General features: G+C 27.0%; 1 protein-coding gene across 5 annotated transcripts in view; it reads right to left on the bottom strand.

Annotated features, from left to right (window-relative positions):
• Positions 1 to 25,172, bottom strand: part of LOC127285684 (uncharacterized) — an 85,231-nt gene that overhangs the window by 32,565 nt on the left and 27,494 nt on the right. For 2 of the 5 annotated variants that reach the window (XM_051311817.1, XM_051311818.1), the window contains exon 3: positions 18,924 to 18,964. In XM_051311817.1, coding sequence (XP_051167774.1) covers positions 18,924 to 18,964 — 41 coding nt within the window. Of the gene's footprint in view, positions 1 to 18,923; positions 18,965 to 20,480; positions 20,694 to 25,172 lie in introns of those variants that run through there. The other 3 variants (XM_051311816.1, XM_051311819.1, XM_051311815.1) reach the window with 3 other exon arrangements.

The following is a 25,172-nucleotide window of genomic DNA, read 5'->3' as shown; positions in this document are numbered from 1 at the left end:
AACTTCCACTGCTGTTGAAATTAATAAGGTAATTTTAATTTAATGTAATCATGTTTTCTATTATGTCAATTATGTTCAAGTCATTTTTTATGAAAGTAAAAATAATACAAAATTCGTTTTCGAGCTAATTTTCCTTATCTCGTCGACGGTCAGATATCTACTCGTTGTATAGTAAGGATATTTTATTTAGTTATTTTTTTTTTAGAATCCAAACGGACGGAGGTATGGAACAAGGAGTAATGGTTCAGTTAATACAACTGAATCGTTAAAGTATAAAGTTCGAGAAAGGTCAAAGGTCATTTGAAAAAAAAATTCGTTTCCGCAATTATTTGAATTAGTTGACAATTTTAATAATAGATATTTTAAAAATGAAATTCGCAAAGAATTTACATAAACGAATCAAGTCTAAAAGTAAATGCAGGATTAACAGATTTCCAATCAAAAATTGTTAAAATTTCTCCAAAATTACATATGAAAAACAACAATGAAATTAATTTTAGTGAATTATTTTCAACTACAATTCATGAAATGATTCAAATTTATTTGTAGCAAAATATCTTACATACTTTTTTTTGTAACATGTTTTTTTAATTTTAACCCGAAAAAGGGTTAGCTTGCATTTTCATCCCAAAAAAGAGTTATTTTGCAATTTTATGCAATTTTTGGATATATACCTTTAAAATTACTCTATTTTTCAAAAGTTACATATAAAATTTTTTTTTCAATTTTTTATGGTTTTTTTAATTGTTTATTGTTATTTTTTAAATTTTTAGTTAGGAACCTATAATATTGTGTCTAATTTTAAGTGTCATTGAAATCAATTATTTTTAACTTAATAATTTTAACATTTCTTATTTTAAAGCGAAACATCTTCTAATATATTAAGTTAACAAATTTCCAAAAACGACACCGACCCCGTGACCTCGACACCGTCCTTGGAAAATCTATTTTCACTTATTTTCAAATAAATCAAAATACTTTGCCATATGCATTAAGAAACCCTGGCGGATCTCGAAATCGGAATGTACGCTGAATTCGTTGTACATTCGTTATACATTGGTTAAACATTTAGTTGGAGTGAAAATTGTATAGAAACTGAGTGGAAACTGTGGAAAAGTGTAATTGAACTGAATAATAAAAGTATTTAGTGATAGATTTGTGCTGTATTTGTGATAAATTAACGTGTTATTATTAATTACAAAAAAGTTTAAAGTGTAAAATGTTCGCGTAAGTGAGTTTCACAGGCTAGGGAATTTTCTAGTGACATCCAACTTGATAGTCGATAAAGAAGTTGAGCCGCCGACTCTGCACGGTAGGTGGCAGCATTCATACTTTCGCCTTTTTAAAAATTCTCTTTTTCAATTGTAAATAGAAAAATTAATTAATTAATAAGTTATATAGTTTCTATGTTGTCATTTTTTTTACAATTGAATTTTTGAAGATTGTTTAATGAGATAAATTAAACTTGTATAATCGATGCAAATTGTTGTTTTTTAATTAAATTCAATTAAATTAATTTAATCATAATTTTAATTAAGAAAACTTTTTTTATCTTTCTTTATTTTATTATTATTCATTTTTAATATAAATGTAATTAAAAGAAAAGATTTATTTAAAAGTATTTTAAAATCAACAATTTGCATCGATTATACAAGTTTAATTTATCTCATTAAACAATCTTCAAAAATTCAATTGTAAAAAAAATGACAACATAAAAACTATATAACTTATTAATTAATTAATTTTTCTATTTACAATTGAAAAAGAGAATTTTTAAAAAGGCGAAAGTATGAATGCTGCCACCTACCGTGCAGAGTCGGCGGCTCAACTTCTTTATCGTCTATCAAGTTGGATGTCACTAGAAAATTCCCTAGCCTGTGAAACTCACTTACGCGAACATTTTACACTTTAAACTTTTTTGTAATTAATAATAACACGTTAATTTATCACAAATACAGCACAAATCTATCACTAAATACTTTTATTATTCAGTTCAATTACACTTTTCCACAGTTTCCACTCAGTTTCTATACAATTTTCACTCCAACTAAATGTTTAACCAATGTATAACGAATGTACAACGAATTCAGCGTACATTCCGATTTCGAGATCCGACAGGTAAACTTGTCAATATGAGCATGCCAGCCATGACAGTTCTGTGGTTGAAAGGCATAACAGCATAACTGACATTTTTATCAAATTTGAGATAACACCAGATTCTAGTACATTAAGTAATGCTTTCCAAAGATTCATAGTTGAAAAATCATTTATGTAACTATTTAAGTAGAAAATGATGAAAAACCTAATCGCATAAGTGCACTTTTGGCAATAGGCGATAGGCATAAGCGCATAACTGCATGCAGAATAAAAAAACAATTGACGTAATCTACAAAATTAAAGTAATATTTTAAAATAAAAATATTATTTATTTATTTATTATTTATTTTTATCTTGTAATAAGGAATTTCAGAAAAAATAAAATTTTTTATTAGTTTGACTAATTTTTCGATTTTCTCTTTTCATTAATTCTTTTGAATCACAGGTATCTTCATTCTTCTCAATATCTTCACAAAAAATATTAAATTTGAGAAATTACGAAATAGTAAACATAAAACCTAACCAATTTTATAACCAATTTTTAAAAAATATTCGTTTGATTTTTTTCATAGATACAATAAACATAAATAATAATTTTATTCTTTTGCCTTCATTATAATCATCTCCTTCAGATATATTTGTTTCAGACTCAGATTCGTACGTCGCTATTAAATCCATTTTGACAATTTATTATGACATGAAAAATAGAGTGAAGTTGGTTACATATTTAAATTTTAACAGCATACACACATAACTGCAAAAAAACTTTCAATTTGACTAAGAGTATATTAAATTTCATATGAATTCGTGCGTTTTATAAAATGTGATAAACGTATTTTAAAAATACATTAAATAATGAGACTAAATGCCGAATACCAAATACATCCGTTGATTTTCTGATTTGACAGAGCTAAATGAATATTAAAACTCATTTTTCTCAAAATCATGACAAATGCAGTTGTGCTGTTATGCCTTTCAACCATAGAGTTATACTTTGATACCAATTCAGGTATCAAAAAATGATCCCATATTCTGGATCATTTCTTGAAAATGATCCAAATATTTGGATTAATTTGATACCTTATATCGAATCAAAAACGTTGCATGAGTTGATCTTAATTATTGTATCAATTTGATACACATAAGAAAACTGTGTACTTGAGTATTAAATGAATATTTTAGAATAATTTTTCAAAAATTACAAGCTAAAACTGAGATATAGCTATAAAACTGGTTTTTGGGGTTAAAAAATAGAAATAACTATTATTGTAACCAATTGCTTTCAAACTTAATTTAGGGGAATTTTTAGGATCTGTGATTAAGATTTTCACGTCAAAATAATATATATCAAAATTGCAAATTCATAGTCTCTGGTTCAAAAATTTGAGAATCAAAAAGTCGAATAATAAGTAATTGTAATTATTAAATTTATGCGTCTCAAATGATTTTGTTTGTACAAATCTGTAATTATAAATTACAGATTTGTACCTACACAGAAGCAAAAATTCGTCGAATATTATTGAAGAGCCATAGAAAATGCAGTATTTTATCGTTTATAATCATAGTATTCTTTTTTGAGTGTCTGTATTTTTGTGATCGAATATTCGATTAGATTTTTGTGCTGTGTGGGTAAAATGTATGATTGGTTACCTCTACGTGGTGTATCTTGGAAACAATATCATTGAAATGTTTAAATTTAATAAAAAAATTTAATTTGGTATAATTAAGTTTAAATCGGAATTTAAGTTTGAGGAAGATATAAGTTTTTATTGACTTTAGTTAAATAACAATAAAATATTTATATAATTTGTAACCAATGTAAATGTATTCTGAGCAATTTACAGATGGTCCTAGTAAAAATACTATGTAAATATTAATACCTTTAGTACAAAAATACTATAAGTCAGATCGACAGCTAGTTATATACACGGAGAGAAAAAACGAGCCTTTACAGCATGGACCTATGTATGCTCTCTTCGTACGCGCCTCTATCGTCCATCTTCGGTACCATCTCTTGCTGTAGTAGCTCGGCTCCTTACTATTTTAGTACGGGCAAGTGAAAATATAGTATAAGGTCGTACCGAAGATGGACGGTAGAGGCGCGTACGAAGAGAGCATATATAGGTCCATGCTGTAAAGGCTCGTTTTTTCTCTCCGTGTATGAGACATTTCATATGAGAATACAGGATCATGTCTCGGATTTTTCTCAAAATTCGGTAAATTGTAGTGATAGTGGTGCTAAATAAGTGTCAGTTATATGTGTGTCAATTGTAATTTCAATAAATCGCATTCGGAATAAGTATTCACGTCTTAAAAATTATTTATTAATCAGAAAGTAGAGTTTTTACAATTAATTCACAATACAAATAATTATCCCAAAAAATATTTTAAAAGAATGACTAATTATGTAATTGTAAAATTTAAGTCAGAAATGTTTATTTATTTACAAAAATCTATAAATGTTACGATTGTTGGAAAAATCTTTTGAATGTTTATAATAAAAATACTTATTACGAAAACTATATTTTAAGTAACTGACTAACTATGCACTTATAGAATATAATTCAGAAAATGTTTATTTGTACTTACTAAAATCTAGAAATTGTTCCCAAAACCTTTAAAAGTTTATTTTATAATAAATGATTAATAAATAATAGTAAATCATATATTGGCAATAATTATTTTATTTCTTACGCGTAAAATCATTTGCTTTAACTGAAACAACTAAAAAATCTGAGCGGCACAACCGACCCCGGCGTCGGCACAACTATCCCCAGCGTGGAGTTCAACGTGCCGTGTTGCCTCGCTGCACATAATCATATTTTACAAAAAAAACTGTTCAAAATTATCAAAAAATTATAATGGATTTAAAAACTACATTAAATTTTAAAATAGATAGACTATAGATTAAAACAAAAATCACTCATTTTACTAGCACTTTATTTAGTTTTCTCAAAATCGGCACTTTCAGCCCCGGTCTCCCCTACTTAATATTCTTTTTTTGACGCAGAATTAGATGATCTTCTAAATAAAAAATGAATTGATGATTTAACTTCATTTCTTCAAATGTTATTAATTATTTAAATAATTTTTATTATTAATTATTAATTTAAAACTCGCTTATCCAAAATAGTTCAAATAGAGCTCGTTGGATGCAGATTTCGATAAACATTGGAATGGTATTTTTAAAATTATTCTAATTTTATTTGTTCGTAAAATATTTCAATTTTTATTACGTTTTATTAGTTAATTAATTATATCGAAAACAAAAAATAATGACATCTCAAAAATTTTACCATCGATTTATTATGACTTAAACAATATTCATGATTTTTTTTGCGCTTAAAAATGAGAGAGAACATGTTTAAAAATTATAAACAAATTTTATTTTTTATACAAATTGTTTAAAAATTGATATTTTTTATAAAAATAATTTTTTTCTAAAAGTTTAAGGTCTTTTGCGTAAAAACCATTCTCAACATTTCTCTCTATTTTTAGTAGGGAAAAAGTTATAATTAAAGCAATAAAATATTGCGCTAATTTGTTATTGTAAATGTCTCGAAAAATATTAAAAATTTCAAATTCAAAGTTTGTACACTAATTTAGTACCACTATCACTACAATTTACCGAATTTTGACAAAAATCCAATATTATTGAAATTCTATGTTATATAATATTCAAATATTAAAAAAATTGATGTTGGCATAAAAATTGACAAAATTACATTGCAAGGCATTATTAATGAAAAAAAATTCAAACATAAATCTTACAACAAACATTGAATGATATTTGTGACTGAAGTATTACAGAACATTTGTAGTTTTGACATAATGTTATAATTGTAGAACAGATAGTCATTAATAATTTCTAGAATAAGACAAGCATTCTGTTCTAGAAATGTCATGTAATAGTCTTTCAGCACAGTTCTAGAGCAGAAACGGAACAAAATATCTAGAACATTTGTGACATCTATGTTTTAGAACTCTTATAGAATATTTTTTTACAGAATAATTTAAGAACAAATTTCCGGATTTATTCTATAACAAAAAGAGAATATTGTTCTAGAAAGGTGACATAATATTGTTATATCACAATTCTAGAACAAAAAATAGGAAAAGAACTAGGCGCAATTGCGCCTACATCTAGGGTTTCGTGGCGCTTTAAATTTTAATGTCAACTACTGGGACATGTCAACTATAGGGACATGTCAACTATAGGGACATGTCAACTATAGGGACATGTCAACTATATGGACATGTCAACTATTGGGACATGTCAACTATTGGGACATGTCAATTACTGAGACAGGTCAACTACTGGGACATGTCAATTATAGGGGCATGTTAACTAATGGGACATGTAATGTCCATTCATGTAATGTCCATTCGGGAAAATGTCCATTCAGTAAATGGAGATTTGGGATCTGTGGGGCCCCAAAATTTGAATTTGGGATCTGTGGTGCCCCAAAATTCGAATTTGGAAGCTATGTTTGCCCAAAATTGAATTTGGGATCTGTGGTGCCCCAAAATTCGAATTTGGAAGCTATGTTTGCCCAAAATTCGAATTTGGGATCTGTGGTGTCCCAAAAGTTTAATTTGGGATCTGTGGGGCCCCAAAATTTTAATTTGGGATCTGTGCCCTAAAATTTGATTTTGGGAGCTGTGGTGCCCCAAAATATACTACGGCCAGACGGACGCCAAAGTGAAACTATAAGGCTTTCGGCCATGGGCCACGAAACCCTAAAAAGTACAAAATTTCCAGAACATTTGTGACTTAAATGTTCTATAACACTTATGGAACTTATATCTAATTGTAAGAACTGTTCTGGAACAAAAAAATAGAACAGTTATGTAACATATTAGGAAGATTGTTCTAGAACAATGTTCTTCAATTTTAATAGAACAATTATAGAACGTGTTTGGTGGTATATTACTGATTTTAATATACAATAATTAATAATGATTGTATAAACATATAATTTTATTATAATAATTATAATAATATTTAATATCATGATAATTTATGATATGACCCTGGCGGATTCGATTTGCGTAATGTCTACTTAACTAAGTGGACTTTAGGTAGACATTAGGTAAACATGTAAAAAAACGTATAGAAAAGCTATTAATCGACTTATTATGATAAAAAAAAGTTGATAAAAGGGTAAATGAATGTTTATAGAGTAAATTCGTACAAAATTTGTAATTAATAAAGCATTAAATAATTAATAATGAATGGAAATGTGCGCGAGGTACCTGATCAGTTCAGCTGTACAATTATTTTCGTGCTATTTTCATGAAAAGAATATAAATTAACGGCAAAAACAATTGATATTTATAAAAAAAGTGTAAAATTGATTTAATTTGAGTGTTTGCAATACGAATTATTAAATAATAATAAAGTTTTTATCAAATGTGAATAGTGTTGTGAAAACCTTTGAAAACTAATGAGTTACTATATTACCGATCGCATATGATAATAAAAAGTTCTCGATGAGTGTAACAAAAAAGCTGCAATCATGTCCGTAATTTTTGACGAGAAACAATTATGAAATCAATAATTATTTGTATAACTTTATTCTGCATTTTAAAATTCATTTTTTATTTTCTTTCAAAGCAAAAGCTTGGAAGAAAACATGCTCGCACTGTATTGTAAAAACTGGTGGCGCCATCTCTGGCAATCTCAGAAATTATGTACTTGGTTAAATTGGAGCTTTTTTGTTACACTCATCGAGAACTTTTTATTATCATATGCGATCGGTAATGTAGTAACTCATTAGTTTTCACAGGTTTTCACAACACTATTCACATTTGATTAAAACTTAATTATTATTTAATAATTCCTATTGCAAACACTCAAATTAAATCAATTTTACACTTTTTTATAAATATCAATTGTTTTTGCCGTTAATTTATATTCTTTTCATGAAAATAGCACGAAAATAATTGTACAGCTGAACTGATCAGGTACCTCGCGCACATTTCCATTCATTATTAATTATTTAATGCTTTATTAATTACAAATTTTGTACGAATTTACTCTATAAACATTCATTTACCCTTTTATCAACTTTTTTTTATCATAATAAGTCGATTAATAGCTTTTCTATACGTTTTTTTACATGTTTACCTAATGTCTACCTAAAGTCCACTTAGTTAAGTAGACATTACGCAAATCGAATCCGCCAGGGGATATATTATTAAATAACACATAACATTAATAAAATAACAAAATACATAAAAATAATAAAACAAATTGTAATGGAATCCGATAAATTTAAAAAAAACATTCCGCTATATTGGATCTGTCAATATAGCGGATCCATTTTGAAAAATAACTTCAGATTCGTAATCAAAGACCTTAAAAACCCCCCAGTAAGAATTAGGGGACGTAGGGGCAAAACGGGATAGTTGCCTTTATTCGCACATTAATGGACCAATAATGGTCGTATTGCACATAATGTGGAACCAATATGACAGTTTTCAGGTGGTAAAAACATTGAACGATTATACCACGTTTTTTCTTTTTACCACGTTGTTTTATGAAAAAAACTGTTTTTGGTGATTTTCTTCTAACTTATCCATCTTGTTCAGAACGTGTTTATTTTAAAAATAACAGCATTTTATATAACATTTTTTGTTTTTCATAAGTGTCACTGACTACTCTAGCAGGTAAACATTTGTTTAATTGTTTGTTGAATCATACTTTTTATTGGTTAACTTTTTAGTGTCATCTCGCATGAGGGGGCAAAATGGGATATGGAGTTTATTTTATCATATAATTAAAAGCATATTATTGTAAGTACAATAGTTACCCAGATAACAATAATGCGCGCATTTAAGATCGCACTTAGTAATTCTCCTATGGTGCATGCAAAAGCAGTATGCTGATGCGACGCATGCGCTTACAGTCGCATTCATGCTAGCAAGAAGTTCTCTTTATGCCTTCACGTATGCGATCTCCTACAATGCATTTGAAATGCGCCTTCAATGAACTCACACAGTATGCGAATTACAATAAAAATTATTTAATTTAAATAGCTTAAAACATGCGTAATATTATGTTAAGATGAAAATTCTCTCTTGAAAACATAATTAATAAAAGTTAATAAGAAAGTAATTATTACTCTCTAAATCTGAATTAGTGAAATACTACTAACAAATAGTAAAATTTGACTAATATTAGTGGAAGACTATGCATATGCATCAACATGCAACTATGAGATCACTGAGTGCGAATTAATTAGCACGTATGCGACTCCTTATGTTTGCACACATTTTCTGTCCCTCAAATCATTTTGGAAAAAAGGTTAAGATGCAACCTTCACTTTTAAAGATTGCAAGCAATAATAGGTTGATTTTTTGTAAACCCCAGCTTGCTTCTTAGGGTATCCCATTTTGCCCCCCGAAAAGGCAAAATGGAGATATGTGATTATTATTCCAATAAATAATAAAATATGGATATAATAATGTTAGTTTAATTGAACTTCAAACCTTAGCTATCCCATTTTCCCCTACGTCCCCTATTAGTCGAATCCGATAAATTTTTAAAAAATATTCCGTCATTTTTAATTTTTGAAAACTAACTTCATATTCGTAATCAGCGACCCCAAACACCTCCGAGTAAATAATTTCAACTGAATTTGAGCATTTTTTTTAAATTTCTTACACGAGATTGTTATATTATAAAAAAATTGACTTTTGGTCGACTTTTTTTATCCGCCATCTTGAATTTTAAGCAAATAAACTTCACCATCTGAAAGCTTGAACATTTTGGACGCGATATTTCAAGGTTGTAAGAACTTCTTCGGAGTCAATACCTTCGAAAGAAATTCATTTTCGAAAAAAAAATTCAAAAAACAACGGTTTTTCCAATAAAATTGCCGTAACTGTTTGGGTTTTTTTTTAAATTTTGAATACAGATTCTGAAAGAGCAATGTCCAACACATAAGAAATAGCTCTCATGGATTTTTTAAACCCCTGGTCGACGAGGAAATTACGATATAAAATTATCTCTAAAAAGTATCCGACGCCCATCCCCCGCCAAGATTTCTGTAAAATATGAACAAAACAGTACCTAAAGCGGCCGAAGGCCGCGTTATCATGTTACCTGAACTGGTGCTAATGATTCCATCCAACTTTGTCCGCAGAATATTTTAGGCCATATCCGACCACTCCCACCAAGGTTTCTTTAAAATATAAACAGAGCACTACCTTACGCGGCCGAAAGTAACGTTCATCAGGTTACGTGAAATACTGCTGTGGATACCACCCGACTTTGTCCGCACTATTTTTTCATCATTTTTAGGGTTTCGTACACGGTTCGGAACCCTATTAATATCGGTTTTTTTGAAATTGTGAACCCCCCCCCCCGCTAGGGGCCACATAAATTTATCTGGAACCTGATTGGAATTGATTATCACAGCGTTGTCAAGGAAAAACCATGAATTTTTACGAAAAATGCCTAAAAATTACTATGTACCCCTCCCCCCTAGCGGCCATAACTTTTAACATAAAGAGCTCAAATTTGGTACACTTACGTATTTTTACGTGAAAATTACAGGAAAAATATAGCGAACTTGTTTCGGATCAATTTACATAGCGTTGTCAAGGAAAAATAAAAAAATTTGGGAAAAAATGGTTTTAACTCCCTAGCGCACACAATATTCAACCCAGACTGTTCATATTTGCTGTATAAATGTATTTTTGCGTGAAAATAACAGGGTAAAAATGTAAGCAAGATTGGAGTTGATGATCAATTTTTATCAAATTTTTAAAGAAAAATGATAATTTTAGGGAAAAAATGTATTCTTCCGCCAAAAACGAAAAAATTTTATCTAAAGTGATTTAAATTTATAGACATATTTTTACGTGTTGATTACAAAAAAAATATAGCGAGGACGATTAGAGTTGATTTTTCTGGAGCTGTCAAGAAAAAACTGATTATTTTAGAAAAATTCATGAATTTTTTCCCAATAATGAAGAAAATTTTATCTAAAGGGCTTAAAATTTATTTATTTTCACGTGTTTTTATTTGTTGATTATAGAAATAATTTAACAAACATTAGAAGAAGTTGTTTTAATTAAGTTTTTTTCGAAAAAGAAATTTTTTTTGAAAAAGTGGACTTGTGCCATAAATTTTTTATTTGTTTCTCTGTTCCATTTATTTTGTTCAATTTTTTTTCTTATTCCTATTTTTTCTTTTTGCTTACCCATGGAGGAAGCTTTGTAGTCCTTTCGTTTGTAAAAATTTTCAAAGTGTCGGAAACAAATTTTTCTCTATATAGGTAGAAACAAGTTATATGAGATCCTGATCAAATGTCCGGATGTATGTATGTGTAGTTTTTGACCTCCTGAACAAAAAATGTAAATGGCAAAATTCCAAAAAATGGACAGATATTTTAAAAATTAAGGTTTAAGTTTAAAAAATAGTGTTAAAAGCGAAAAAAATTCAAAAATGAGTTTTTAAAAACTGTCATCGAATTCGTAATCAGCTACCCCGAAAACCCCCGAGTAACGAGATTCAAGGGAATTCAATGTATTTAAAAAAAATCGTCGGCCATTTTGGATCCGCCATTTTGTATTTTCAAAAATTGACATCAAATTCGTAATCAGCGACCCCGAAAACCTCCGAGTAACGAGTTTTAAGAAAGTTTATTTAGTTCTTTTGGTTTTACTCATTTTTTAATTTTTTTCACTTTTAACACTACTTTTAAAACTTAAACATCAATTTTTAAAATATCTATCCATTTTTTGGAATTTTGCCATTTACATTTTTTGTTCAGGAGGTCAAAAACTACAAAATTACAAAGTTGCGGAAAATTTAACCAGACCCAAATTCCCATGTAAATGGTGCGGAGTTCTTTGTTACCAAAAAAATTAGGAATTTTTTTTGGTTCTACATCCTACCCAGGAAAGTAGTTGCCCTATTGAAAAAAAACACGTATAATTGTACGTATAATAATACGTATTATTATACGTATAATTATACGTATAATTATACGCATAATTATACGTATAATTATACGTATAATAAGACATACGAATTTGAAACAAGAATTATACGTATAATTATACGTATAATAATACGTATAATTAATTATACGTATAATAATACGTATAATTATACGTATTATTATACGTATAATTATAATTCTATTAAAAATAGAATAATAGAATAGAATAATAATAGAATAATTAGTAGCAAAATTGCGCTGAAAATTTTTAGAAATTTTAAAATGCAAATTAAATTTCACGAAAAAAAATATCGTCTAATGTCAATTCAAGCAGTCACCCATCCAAGTACTAACCGCGTCCAACGTTGCTTAACTTCCGTGATCTGATGAGAACTTGTTCCTTCGCCTTGGTGTTTCCGCTGTCTTGTCTTGATTAATAACTTTGTCGTATAAGTATCACTAAAAGTGAGGTGCGATACAATACTTATACGACAAAGTTATTAATCAAGACAAGACAGCGGAAACACCAAGGCGAAAGAACAAGTTCTCATCAGATCACGGAAGTTAAGCAACGTTGGACGCGGTTAGTACTTGGATGGGTGACTGCTTGAATTGACATTCGACGATATTTTTTTTCGTGAAATTTAATTTGCATTTTAAAATTTCTAAAAATTTCCAGCGCAATTTTGCTACTAATTATTCTATTCTATTATTCTATTTTTAATAGAATTATAATTATACGTATAATAATACGTATAATTATATGTATTATTATATGTATTATTATACGTATAATTATACGTATTATTATACGTATAATTATACGTATAATTATACATATAATAATACATATAATTATACGTGTCTATATTTTATAATATTTAGGTATATATTAATAAACAAAAATATATCCCTATTGAAAAAAAAAAAAAAAAAATTATACGTATTATTATACGTATTATTATACGTATAATTATACGTATAATTCTTGTTTCAAATTCGTATGTCTTATTATACGTATAATTATACGTATAATAATACGTATAATTATACGTATAATAATACATATAATAATACATATAATTATACGTATTATTATACATATTATTATACATATTATTATACGTATAATTATACGTGTTTTTTTTCAATAGGGTGGTTAGATTTTTTTCGGAGAGCCTATAAATAGTCTTTAATTATTTTGCCGAAACTATTAGAATTATTAAAATTTAAATAGATATTTTTATGATCTGCTAGGAAGGGCAACTCATTTACCCCTTACTAAGGCCTGAGAGTAGTTTGTCGCATGTTTAGTCCTTAATAAGAGCTCAAGGTGGTTAGGAGGACTTTATTCTGGGAGCCTTTAATTGGCCTTTAATAATTCTGCTGTGATAATTAGGATTTTTTGAAATTGAAATGATAAGTTAGTGTTCTGCTGGGAAGAGTTGGTAGTTTAGCCCTTAATAAGGGCTCAGGGTAATTTTTGGACTTTGTTCTGGGAGCCTTTAATTAGCCTTTAATTAATTTGCTAAGAAAATGAGAATTTTTTGGAATTTAATTGATAAGGAAGTGTTCTGCTAGGAAGAGTTGGTAGTTTAGCCCTTAATAAGGGCTCAATTTAGTTTTTTTGACTTTGTTCTGTGAGCCTTTAAATAACTTTTAATTAATTTGATTTAATAATCAGAATTTTTGAGTTTTTAAATGATTTGATAGTGTTCTGATGCAAAGGGCTGCTCGTGCAACCCTTATTAAGGGCTTAAAGTAGTTGGTTATTTTATTTTGGTGAGCCTTTAAATAATCTGTATTCAAAACAGTGAATTCATTCTTTTGCTTCCTCGTGGAGGAAGCTTTGTAATCCTTTCGTTTGTAAAAATTTTCAAAGTGTCGGAAACAAATTTTTCTCTATATAGAAAGATGTTATATGAGATCCTGATCAATTGTCCGGATGTATGTATGTGTGTGGATCCCTTTTTTGTTTAGAAGATAACTTTAACAGGTTTTAATGGATTTAGATAAAATTTGGTAGGCTCATTGATCATAACGTATTCTTTACGTAAAGACAAATCGATCAGTATATATAAAGTATAGTTTTAATTTAAATTTAAAGAATTAATGAAAGTTAAAAAATCAAAAATTCACATTTTGGCTATAAAATTTTGTGATTATTTAAATTTAAGTTTATAGATGAAATAATTGTATTCCTTACATGAAAACGAATCGATTGGTATATATAACCCTTCTAGAAAAAATCGATTGAAAACGATTGAAAATAATAGGAAAGAAATTTCTATTGTCCCCAATCGTGTTTCTTAATCGTGTTCTTACAATTGAAGACGATTGACTTTCTTATCATATTCAATAGTTTTCAATCGTTTTCAATCGTGTTCTATAGATTGTATTCCATGCACTATTGCTTGGTGGGAGTTTTTGAAAATTTTAAAAAATGCAACTAATTAAACAGTCTAGAAATATATAATTATTTCAAAGATTATTTTCCGAACTAAAAAATTAAAATATTTATCAATGTATTGGTCACCACAGAAGAAAATCATATATTTTATCAAAAATTAATTAAAAGTTATTTTTTAATTTATCTTTGAATGAAGCTGCACAAGACGAAATGTTTCTTGTTTATAATTTATCGAAAAAATGTTTAAAAAATAATTTTTGACAGATACATCAAGTATTGTTTTAAATTGAATTACTGAATTTTTTTTTAATTTCAGTCAATATTGAATTTTTTTAAATAATTGAATATTGGAAGATCTACAATAATTATAAGATTCATTAGAAATAATTAAAATTCAGGTGATTTTAAATTGAAAATTTTGAAAATATTTTAATGAATGAAAAACTTTATATACAAATGTAACGGGTTTAACATACGTTTCTAGCACGAAAAAAGTTTGTAAAGAATTTTAATTTAAAATTTTTAGAAAAAATTGATATTTCGAAGAGTTGCAATCAAAGTTTTTAATACAAATTTTTTTTTAAATTTATGATAAAATTTGCAAAAAGTATTAGTTAAAATTTTTTATAAATAAAATAATTATAGAATTTAATATAGAAGTAATTCAATTTTGGAAGACTTTGTATTGAAAGTTTTGACTTATTAATTTTAAATAATTGAAATTTTGTATTGAAAAATTTGAAAACAATTGAACTTTTTAAAGAATTTGATTACAATTTTTGAAAATATTTCATTGAAAAATTATGGTTTTTTGTTGTTGAAAAGAGTTTAGGTGAACTTTGAACAAAATTTATACTGAATAAATTTTTTGCTAAATTTTTTTGAAAAGCTGCTAGACACCTAAAGTTTAGAAAAACTAAAAATTTTGTTCTAAAAAAAATTAAAAACTGAAATTATTTTAAAATGTAAGAAATAGAATTTTTTCTTATATTTATTTTTATATGTACCTAATTATTTATTTAATTTCAGTTTATATGTATTTTTTTACGTACCCATTTATTTATTTTTATTTTTTTGAGGTTATGTATTAACAACTCAAAGATTGTCATATTTAATTTGTTCATATATAGGATAAGTAAACATATTGACATTATCCATATCATTAGAAATTTTACTTTAGATTTTAAATATTTGACACATATGCACGAACAGAACAAACTATATATTACAAAAGACTTATAAGAAAAACATCTTTCCTGTTTGATTCAACACTTTTCTTATTCTTGTAATTAACTATTTGCGCATGTGCGTATATCGTTCTCCCGATAGCACCCGATTGAAAACAATTAAAAAAGTTTAACTTATTTTACACGATTGAAAACAATTCGAATCAATTGAAAAAATATATACTCAAATTAAAAACAATTCAAAACGATTAAAAAATTTTTGTACTTAATCGTTCTGAATCGTGTTTAATTGATTTTTTCTAGAAGGGAAAAATTAAATTTGAGGTAAATTTAATAAATTAATGAAAGTTAAAAAATAGAAAATACACATTTTAGCTGAAAAATTTTATATTTATTTAAATTCAAGTTTAAATATAAAATAATTGTAATCCTTGCATTAAAACGAATCGACATAATTGTAAATAATTATAAATTATATATTATTTTTCATTAATATTTAGAAATTTCGATTAAAATATGAATTTTTGATTTTTTAACTTCCATTAATTTCTTAAATTTTACTCAAATGTATAGGTACTCTAATGTTTATATTATTATATTATTTTTTTATGTTTATTTCAATGTTAATGCTTTCTTCACGAGGAAGCAAATTATTTTGCTGATCGTAAAGAGGAAGCAAAATATTCATGTAATGAACATCTGAATTTACAACTTGTTTTATATATTTTAGATATGATGGTCCTTATAGTCCGGTTGGTGTCTGCTGAGTTTGCTCTGCTAACTTTATTGACATCATCAAAATACGTTAGTATACTAATATGTACCAAATTTCAATATAGTTATGATGTGCACTGGTTCTCTATCATTTGTTATGACTTTTATGGTTTTTTGGATTTTTCTTGAAAAATAATCACTTTTGATAAAAAAAATGTATAAGATATAAAATGTGTGGTTTTTTAAGATCTACAACTTTTATCTAAAAATTTTTTCTAAATTTTGCGTTTTTTACGAGTTAACCGCAAAAAACTATGATTTTTTTTATAGTTTTTATCATTATTTGTTCAGATGATTGAGAATTAATAAATTAAATAAATCATTAATTTTTAATTAATAAATCAATTAATTATGCAAATAATTTTGGAATAAAATTTTTGTTATTTTCATATTTTTTACATATAAAATATTTTCTTATTTAAAGCAATCAATTTGAAATGGCTTAAGAGATTCATAATGCATACATTTGTTTATATACTTATATTACATTTGTTAGAAAAATAAAATATATGATTAAACGCTGCCACATTTAGTTTCGCTATAAACATTTCTATATATTGAGAGGAAAATATATCTTCATTTTTTCTTCATTAATGAAATACTTTTTAAAACAAAAAGGTAAAAAAATTCGAAACATTCATGGAACAAAATCACTTTCGCTTTGCACGACTAAAAAGAATATGGTTTTACGTTCGTTTTCTAAACAAATCATTGTTTAATTTCACCTCTAAAATAACCGGACTTCATTTTTATTAAGAAAGAACGAGTGCGACTTTCTCTAATAAAAATAAAGAAACCAAGATGAGATCTTTTTTATAGAGAGTAAAATCCGACTACAATTTAGGATACTCTCGTTTATTACTGTCACTCATACATCAGAAATATTTATTATGTGAAATCGATTAAAAATAAAAAAGTGAAAACTATTTTTTTATTTCGTTATCTATTTCTTTTTATTAAATATATTATTTAACATATTAATCTTTATTTTATTAAAAATGTTAATGTTGATAAAATATGCTTTTAATTTCTTCATTTGTTTATATTTTTTTCAAGGAAATTTCACTATTTTTTTTAATTTATAAAAGAACTAATGGATTTCATTAGTAGACTTTTATTGCACTTCAATTTGTAAGTGAAAAAAAACTTGTACTTTATACATTGCTTCTAACCTCGGCATATTTTTATTTATTCATTTTTTAATTAAACTGCAACATTTGCAATGAAATCTTTAAGCAGGATTTATAATGAACAATGAAAATTAATAAATACAAGTAACGATGATTTTATGTATTCTTTTAAGTTGTTGCTCTGGTGATTATTGCGGATACAAAATCAAAAATGTTGAAAGTCATGACACTTTCATATGACCGTTGAAAATCCATGGTCAACAATTACATGTAAAGATGATTTTATTACTTGGTCGTTTTTAAGAAAGGTATAGGTACAGCAAAATTAACAATCACTCCCGAGTTTTTTTTACATTTACAAAATTAATCAATAAAAATAATACAAAATTTACCAATGAAAAGAAGGTTAAAATATTTAAATCACATAAAATTATGACAGTTCATTGCGAAAGTCAATATCACATCATTTACTATTTAAAACTAATCATATTCAGTGATTTTCCTGAATTTTTATTTCATCAAATTATAATATTACAGAAATTACATTTAACCGAATTTCTATATTACAGAATTTGTTACACTTAAACTATTTTTCAATTTACAGACTTTTTGTTACATGGAATTTGACAGAATTATTATTTGCTCAAATTTTCATTACAGAAAGAATATTTGAAAGCATTCTTTTCTAATCGATTTTAATTTGTTCGAATTTACATTTTACAAAATTCTTAAAACGCCGAATTTTAATTGATCCGAATAAACATCTTTCAAAAAAATTTTGGCGATAATTTTAAAATTAACTAATGAAAAATTTTCGAAAATCGTGATTTTTGGATTCCTGATGTTAAAAAAATGTAAAGATATGACAAAAAGTCAAATTTGAAAATTTTCGATATTACTCTCTAAATTTGAATCAGTGAAAAAGTCACTGGTCTCAAATCAGTCGCTAAATTCTAGCTATTTGAATCAGTAACATTTCACTGATTTTCAGTCAAAGTAATTGATTCTCCAGTGAAATGTCACTAACTGTCAGTGAAAACCACTGATTCAAATAGCTAGAATTTAGCGACTGATTTGAGACCAGTGACTTTTTCACTGATTCATATTTAGAGAGTATACATATTAAATACAATAATTTAAAATTTTGAATTTTTAAAATGTCAATAACTACTTAATTATTCTTAATAACTAAATAATAAAAAATAAATAAAAGAAATTTAAAATTAATAAACAAATAGGTAAATAAAAACTTGGTGTATTAAAAAAAGCTTCCTGTTTTTTCTTCTCAAAAATACTGGTTTAAAAAAAATTTGAAAGGTGACTGCTCAATCTCACATGAAATTTTCCATAGTCTAAAAAATGTACTCACGTAATTCTGCACAAGCCAGTCTTGTAATTGTAGCCAAGAAACTGAAATAAAACAAAAGTTTTATTTACATATAAATGAATTATTCAATCAAACCATTCAATTATTAACAAACTAATATTTATAATAAATTGTAGCTGTACGAAAAAATAAACTACATTTTGAAGTCAGTACATTTTTATAAAAATGATTTACACTCGTATTATAGTTTTTCATTAAGTAAAATAAAAATGAAGAGCAAATAAATTAGAAATAGATCTAACTGAAAAATGAATAAATTACTATGTTCTTTATAACGGGAAAAATTTAAATATGACATATTAGGAAAGATGAAGTAATTGAAGCTGAAAACCGGTATTCGCATATGGATTGAACCGCTATAAAAATACCCGTGAACTAATTAAATATTTATAAATTCTAAATCTTTTGGAAATACCAAAATTAGAAGCATAAATTTAAATTATAACAGTATAATTATTAAAATTTTAAAAAGTTAACCTCTAACGGCATTATTTGAATTGTTTTTCATAAAAAAAGTAGAAAGTTTTTTTTATAAAATTCATCTTTCCAAAAAGGTATTTTTTAATTTTTAATTATAAGATCAAAAGATAATTGATTGAACATTTAAATTCTAAAATCTTTCAATTAAAATTATAATTATAGACTCTAAAAAATGTATCTATTTATGAATTTTTTGAAAAAATGTTAGATGAAAATTTTGCTTATTCACATTATTATGTAGTGAAATTCTTTATTTAAAAAATTTTGGTTTTAAGTTTAATGAAATTTGCTTGTCGCGGATAAATACATTTCCAGTGAATTTTTTTGCAAAAAATTTTTAATTCAGATTTTGTATTAAATTACCTTCCAAATTTTATTAACATTATGAATGTTAATCTTAAACAAAATTTTAATTAATTAATTAATTAAATAAATAAATAAATAAAATTTGAAAAATTAGAAAAATAAAAAGTAAATAAAATGAAGATGAAAAGATGTTGATGATCAGAAGAATTTTGTAGTTTCATTTTAAGATTGGAAAGTTCTACATTTGCTCAGTAATTACAATTAATATTAATAAAAGGATAATCATCAATATAGTCTCCTTTTAAAATTCAATTATATTTTATTCCTGTTTCGTATTTGTATTTACTATATTCTTGTCAAAAATAAAAAGAAATTTATCTTAAAATTTAATGTTCCTAATTGTTGTTTTAAACTTTTTTTGTAAAATAGATTCTTAATGAAAAATATTATGATTGGAGCTCAAAAAAAGGATTAAAAAAAGTTGATTAAAAATCATCTTTTAACAACAATGTCATCGTCAAATGTAATTTTTAATTAATAAAAAAAAACATTATTTACAAAACCTTGTTGAAAAATTACTAATATGATTTTAAATGGTTCAATTCGGGCTGTAAAAAATATCTCTTGATATATGAATATATTTGTAAACACAAAAAAAACATTCTATTTTTCTTCAGTTAGTATCTTCGTCTATTGTCTTCGAAAATCATGCTGTCAAAAATATATTCATTTTCAATTATGAATTATACGTACGCTAGTGTTACATTGCTCAAAATTTCCACATCATTAAAATGTATTATTTTTTTAAAAGAAATTGCATACCATAAACGAATCAGCAGAACGAACATTTTTAGCACTGTTGTTCAAGTACTTGTTTCTAAGATTTAAGACATAAAAAGAAATGAATAAAGTTTGTCAAAGCTAAAATGCTCTCGATCTGTTACACCATTGCATTCGACCAGTTGTTTACCTCGCGCTACTTGTTGTTCATTGGTTTATTTCAGAGGATTGCTACATGTTAAAGCAAGTAGAATGGGAAATGCTTTCAACTTGCTACTACACTTTGCGAATCGACTTTTTCCCTATACTTATTAGAAAAAAAATTGATAGTAAAGACAGATAAAAAGTTATTACATGATTCTATTTTTAAAATTAGTGTGAAAAGTGCATCTGAAGTTTCAGAGAATGTGTAATAATAAAAGCCTATTTTCGTTTTCAAAAAAATTTCTTTAAAAAATGTAGCATTATAATAACAATAATATGCAGATATTTTTTTAAATCCTGGTTTGTTTTTATGCCATTTTTTGAATAAATGGTTAATAATTAAATTTATTACAAAATATATAAAATAAGAAAATGTTACTTCTTTTTGGTACTTCAGTTATCTTCTTTCACAGGAGAGCAATTGATCCTTAGCAGAAGAAACATCAACAGCTCATAAAAATACCCCCTGTTATTTAATACATATGTTTTTTCGAAAAAAATTCATATTGGAATATTAACTCAAAATTTCTTTTGTTAAATAAAAAAAATGGTTAAAAATATTTTCTTGAATAAAAGTTAATAATTTAAATTTTAGCTTATTTCAGTTTTTCAAAATTCAAAATGGTGGATCCTATATGGCGGATTTGACAAAAAAAACTTGTTACTCGAGGGTTTTTAGAGTCGCTAATTGCGAATCTGATTATAGTTTTTCAAAATTAAAAATGGCGTATCCAATATGGCAGATGTAAGAACATAATATAGAATAAATTGTTATTAATAATTACACAGGCACACAAAAAAAGTGGTGTGGACGAGACACTACAGTAGTATATTCCCATGTATTTTTCGCCGCTGAATCCGAATCCGAAGTCGGAATAGTCAGATTAACAGAATTAGTCAAAAATGTAAAATTGGCTCAAACATTTGAGATAAACCTTAAAAAACTGATCAAAAAAATAGTTAAAATCAAAAAAACGAAAATTTTTTTGGCCAACACACTACACTAGTGTATTTCCATGTATTTTTCCCCGCTGAATCCGAAATCGAAGTCAGAAATGTAAAATTGGCTCAAACTTTTGAGATAAACTCAAAAAACTGTTCAAAAAATTAGTTAAAATCAAAACAACGAAATTTTTTTTGGCCAACACACTAAACTAGTGAATTTCCATGTATTTTTTCCCGCTGAATCCGAATTCGAAGCCAGAAATGTAAAATTGTCTCAAACTTTTGAGATAAACTCAAAAAAATGCTGAAAAAATTAGTTAAAATCAAAACAACGAAATATTTTTTCGAAGCCAGAAATGTCAAATTGGCTCAAACTTTTAAGATAAACTCAAAAAAATGCTCAAAAAATTCGTTAAAATAAAAAAAATCGGACAAGTGCGAGTTACACTGGCACTGAAATCGAGGGTTCCGTACTCGAAGCGAACTTATTTGGTATAAAAACAAATGTTTAAAAAATATGTGTTGTATGACAACTAATATAAGTGATACGAAGAGGAACAATTTTGTAAAATTCAAGAAAATTGTTCCTCTTCGTATCACTTATATTAGTTGTCATACAACACATATTTTTTAAACATTTGTTTTTATACCAAATAAGTTCGCTTCGAGTACGGAACCCTCGATTTCAGTGCGAGTGTAACTCGCACTTGTCCGATTTTTTTTATTTTAGAGTTGTAACGACTGAAGAAATGAACTCAATCATGTTTATTAAATTATTTCTATAATCTACACATAAAAATACGTAAAAATAGAAAATTTGAAGCCCTTTAGAAAAAATTTGTTCCGTTATTGGGAGAAAATTCATGATTTTTTCTAAAATTATCAGTTTTTTCTTGACAGACCCAGAAAAATCAACTCCAATCATCCTCGCTATATTTTTTTGTAATCTACACGTAAAAATACGTCAAAATATATAAATTTGAATCACTTTAGATCAACTTTTTTGCGGAAAAATACATTTTTTTCTTAAATTTATCATTTTTCTTCAAAAATTTGATAAAAATTGATCATCAACTCCAATCGTGCTTACATTTTTTCTCTGTATTTTTCACGCAAAAATACAGTTTTACAGCAAATATGAACAATTTGAGTTGAATATTGTGTGCGCTAGGGAGAATAAATCATTTTTTTCGAAATTTTTGATTTTTTCTTGACAACGCTATGTAAATTGATTCGAATCAAGTTCGCTATATTTTTCCTGTAATTTTCACGTAAAAATACGTAAGTGTGCAAAATTTGAGCTCTTTATGTCAAAAGATGTGGCTGCTAGGGGGGGGGGTACATAGTCATTTTTAGGTATTTTTCGTAAAAATTCATGGTTTTTCCTTGACAACGCTATGATAATCAACTCCAATCATGCTCGCTATATTTTTTTTGTAATCTACAGGTAAAAATACGTTAAAATATATAAATTTAATTTCCTTTAAATAAAATTTTGTTCGTTTTTGCTGAAAAAATACATTTTTTTCCTAAAATTGTCATTTTTTCTTGAAAAACTTGATAAAAAGTTAATCATCAACTCTAATCGTGACCGCTTTTTTTCCCCTGTATTTTTCCCGTAAAAATACATTTGTATACTAAATATGAACTGTCTGTGTTGAATATTGTGTGCGCTAGGGAGAATAAATCATTTTTTTCGAAATTTTTGATTTTTCCTTGACAACGCTATGTAAATTGATCGGAATCAAGTTCGCTATATTTTTCCTGTAATTTTCACGTAAAAATACGTAAGTGTACCAAATTTGAGCTTTTTATGTCAAAAGATGTGGCCGCTAGGGGGGGGGGTACATAGTCATTTTTAGGCATTTTTCGTAAAAATTCATGGTTTTTCCTTGACAACGCTATGATAATCAATTCCAATCAAGTTTGCTATATTTTTCCTGTAATCTACACGCGAAAATACATATGTGTACTAATTTTCAGCTTTCTAGATAAATTTGTGTGGCCGCTAGGGGGGGGGGGGTACACGATTTCAAAAAAACCGATATTAATAGGGTTCCGAACCGAGTACGGAACCCTAAAAACGAACATTTTTTTGGCCAACACACTACACTAGTGAATTTCCATGTATTTTTTCCCGCTTTAATACCGAATTCGAAGACAGACATGTCAAATTGGCTCAAACTTTTTAGATGAATTCAAAAAACTGCTCAAAAAATTAGTTAAAATCAAGAAAACGAAAATTTTTTTGGCCAACACTCTACACTAGTGTATTTCCATGTATTTTTTCCTGCTGAATCCGAATTCAAAGCTACAAATGTTAAATTGGCTCAAACTTTTGAGATAAACTCAAAAAACTTTTAAAAAAATTAGTTAAAATCAAGAAAACGAAAATTTTTTTGGCCAACACACTACACTAGTGTATTTCCATGAATTTTTTCTCGCTGAATCCGAATTTGAAGCCAGAAATGTCAAATTGGCTTAAACTTTTGAGATAAACTCAAAAAACTGCTCAAAAAATTAGTTAAAATCAAAACAACGAATATTTTATTAGCCAACACACTACACTAGTGTATTTCCATGTATTTTTTCCCGCTGAATCCGAATTCGATGCCAGAAATGTCAAATCGGCTTAAACTTTTGAGATAAACCTAAAAAAACTGTTCAAAAAAATAGTTTATATCAAAAAAACGAAAATTTTTTTGGCCAACACACTACACTAGTGAATTTCCATGTATTTTTTCCCGCTGAATCCGAATTCGAAGCCAGAAATGTCAAATTGGCTCAAACTTTTGAGATAAACTTAAAAAACTGTTCAAAAAAAGGTGATTTAAAATCAAAAAGTTTTTTGAGTTTATCTCAAAATTTTGAGCCAATTTGACATTTTTGGCTTCGAATTCAGATTCAGCGGGAAAAAATACATGAAAATACACTAGTGTAGTATGTTGGCAAAAAAAATTTCGTTTTTTTGATTTTAACTAATATTTTGAGCAGTTTTTTGAGTTTACCTCAAAAGTTTGATCCAATTTGACATTTCTGGCTTCGAATTCGGTTTCAGTGGCAAAAAATACATGGGAATATACTACTGTAGTGTTTCGGCCACACCACTTTTTTTGTGTGCAGAATTATAAAAATTCCAGGTTCCCAAGCTTGCGCGGCAAGCTTCCAACAATATTGCCTCAAGTAACAAAATGCCCCACTTTAGCAAGCTTGCCATGAAAGGTGGCTGCAAGCTATCCAAAAAAAGGTTGCTGCAATTTTGCAATGATAGATTGTTGTAACCTTGCAGTGAAAGCTTAATGTAAGCTTGCAATATTAGGTTCATATGTGCTTAACACAAGCTTACAGTATGCTCGCTGTAATCTTACAAAAGTCTTGTGCTCAAAATCACAAAAGGAAAAAATTCAAATTTTTTATTTATTAATTTTTTTTTGCATTATATTATTTTATGTTTACTTAATATTATACGAAAAAATCTTGGGTGGTATGCATAAGAGAGAGAAAATTTTATTCTCT

This window comes from Leptopilina boulardi, unplaced genomic scaffold, assembly GCF_019393585.1.
Source record: "Leptopilina boulardi isolate dan_hultmark-lab unplaced genomic scaffold, ZJU_Lbou_2.1 LbouV2_341, whole genome shotgun sequence".
NCBI lineage: Eukaryota > Metazoa > Arthropoda > Insecta > Hymenoptera > Figitidae > Leptopilina > Leptopilina boulardi.
Note: the sequence above shows the minus strand (reverse complement) of the source record. Positions and strands in the feature narration are given on the sequence as shown.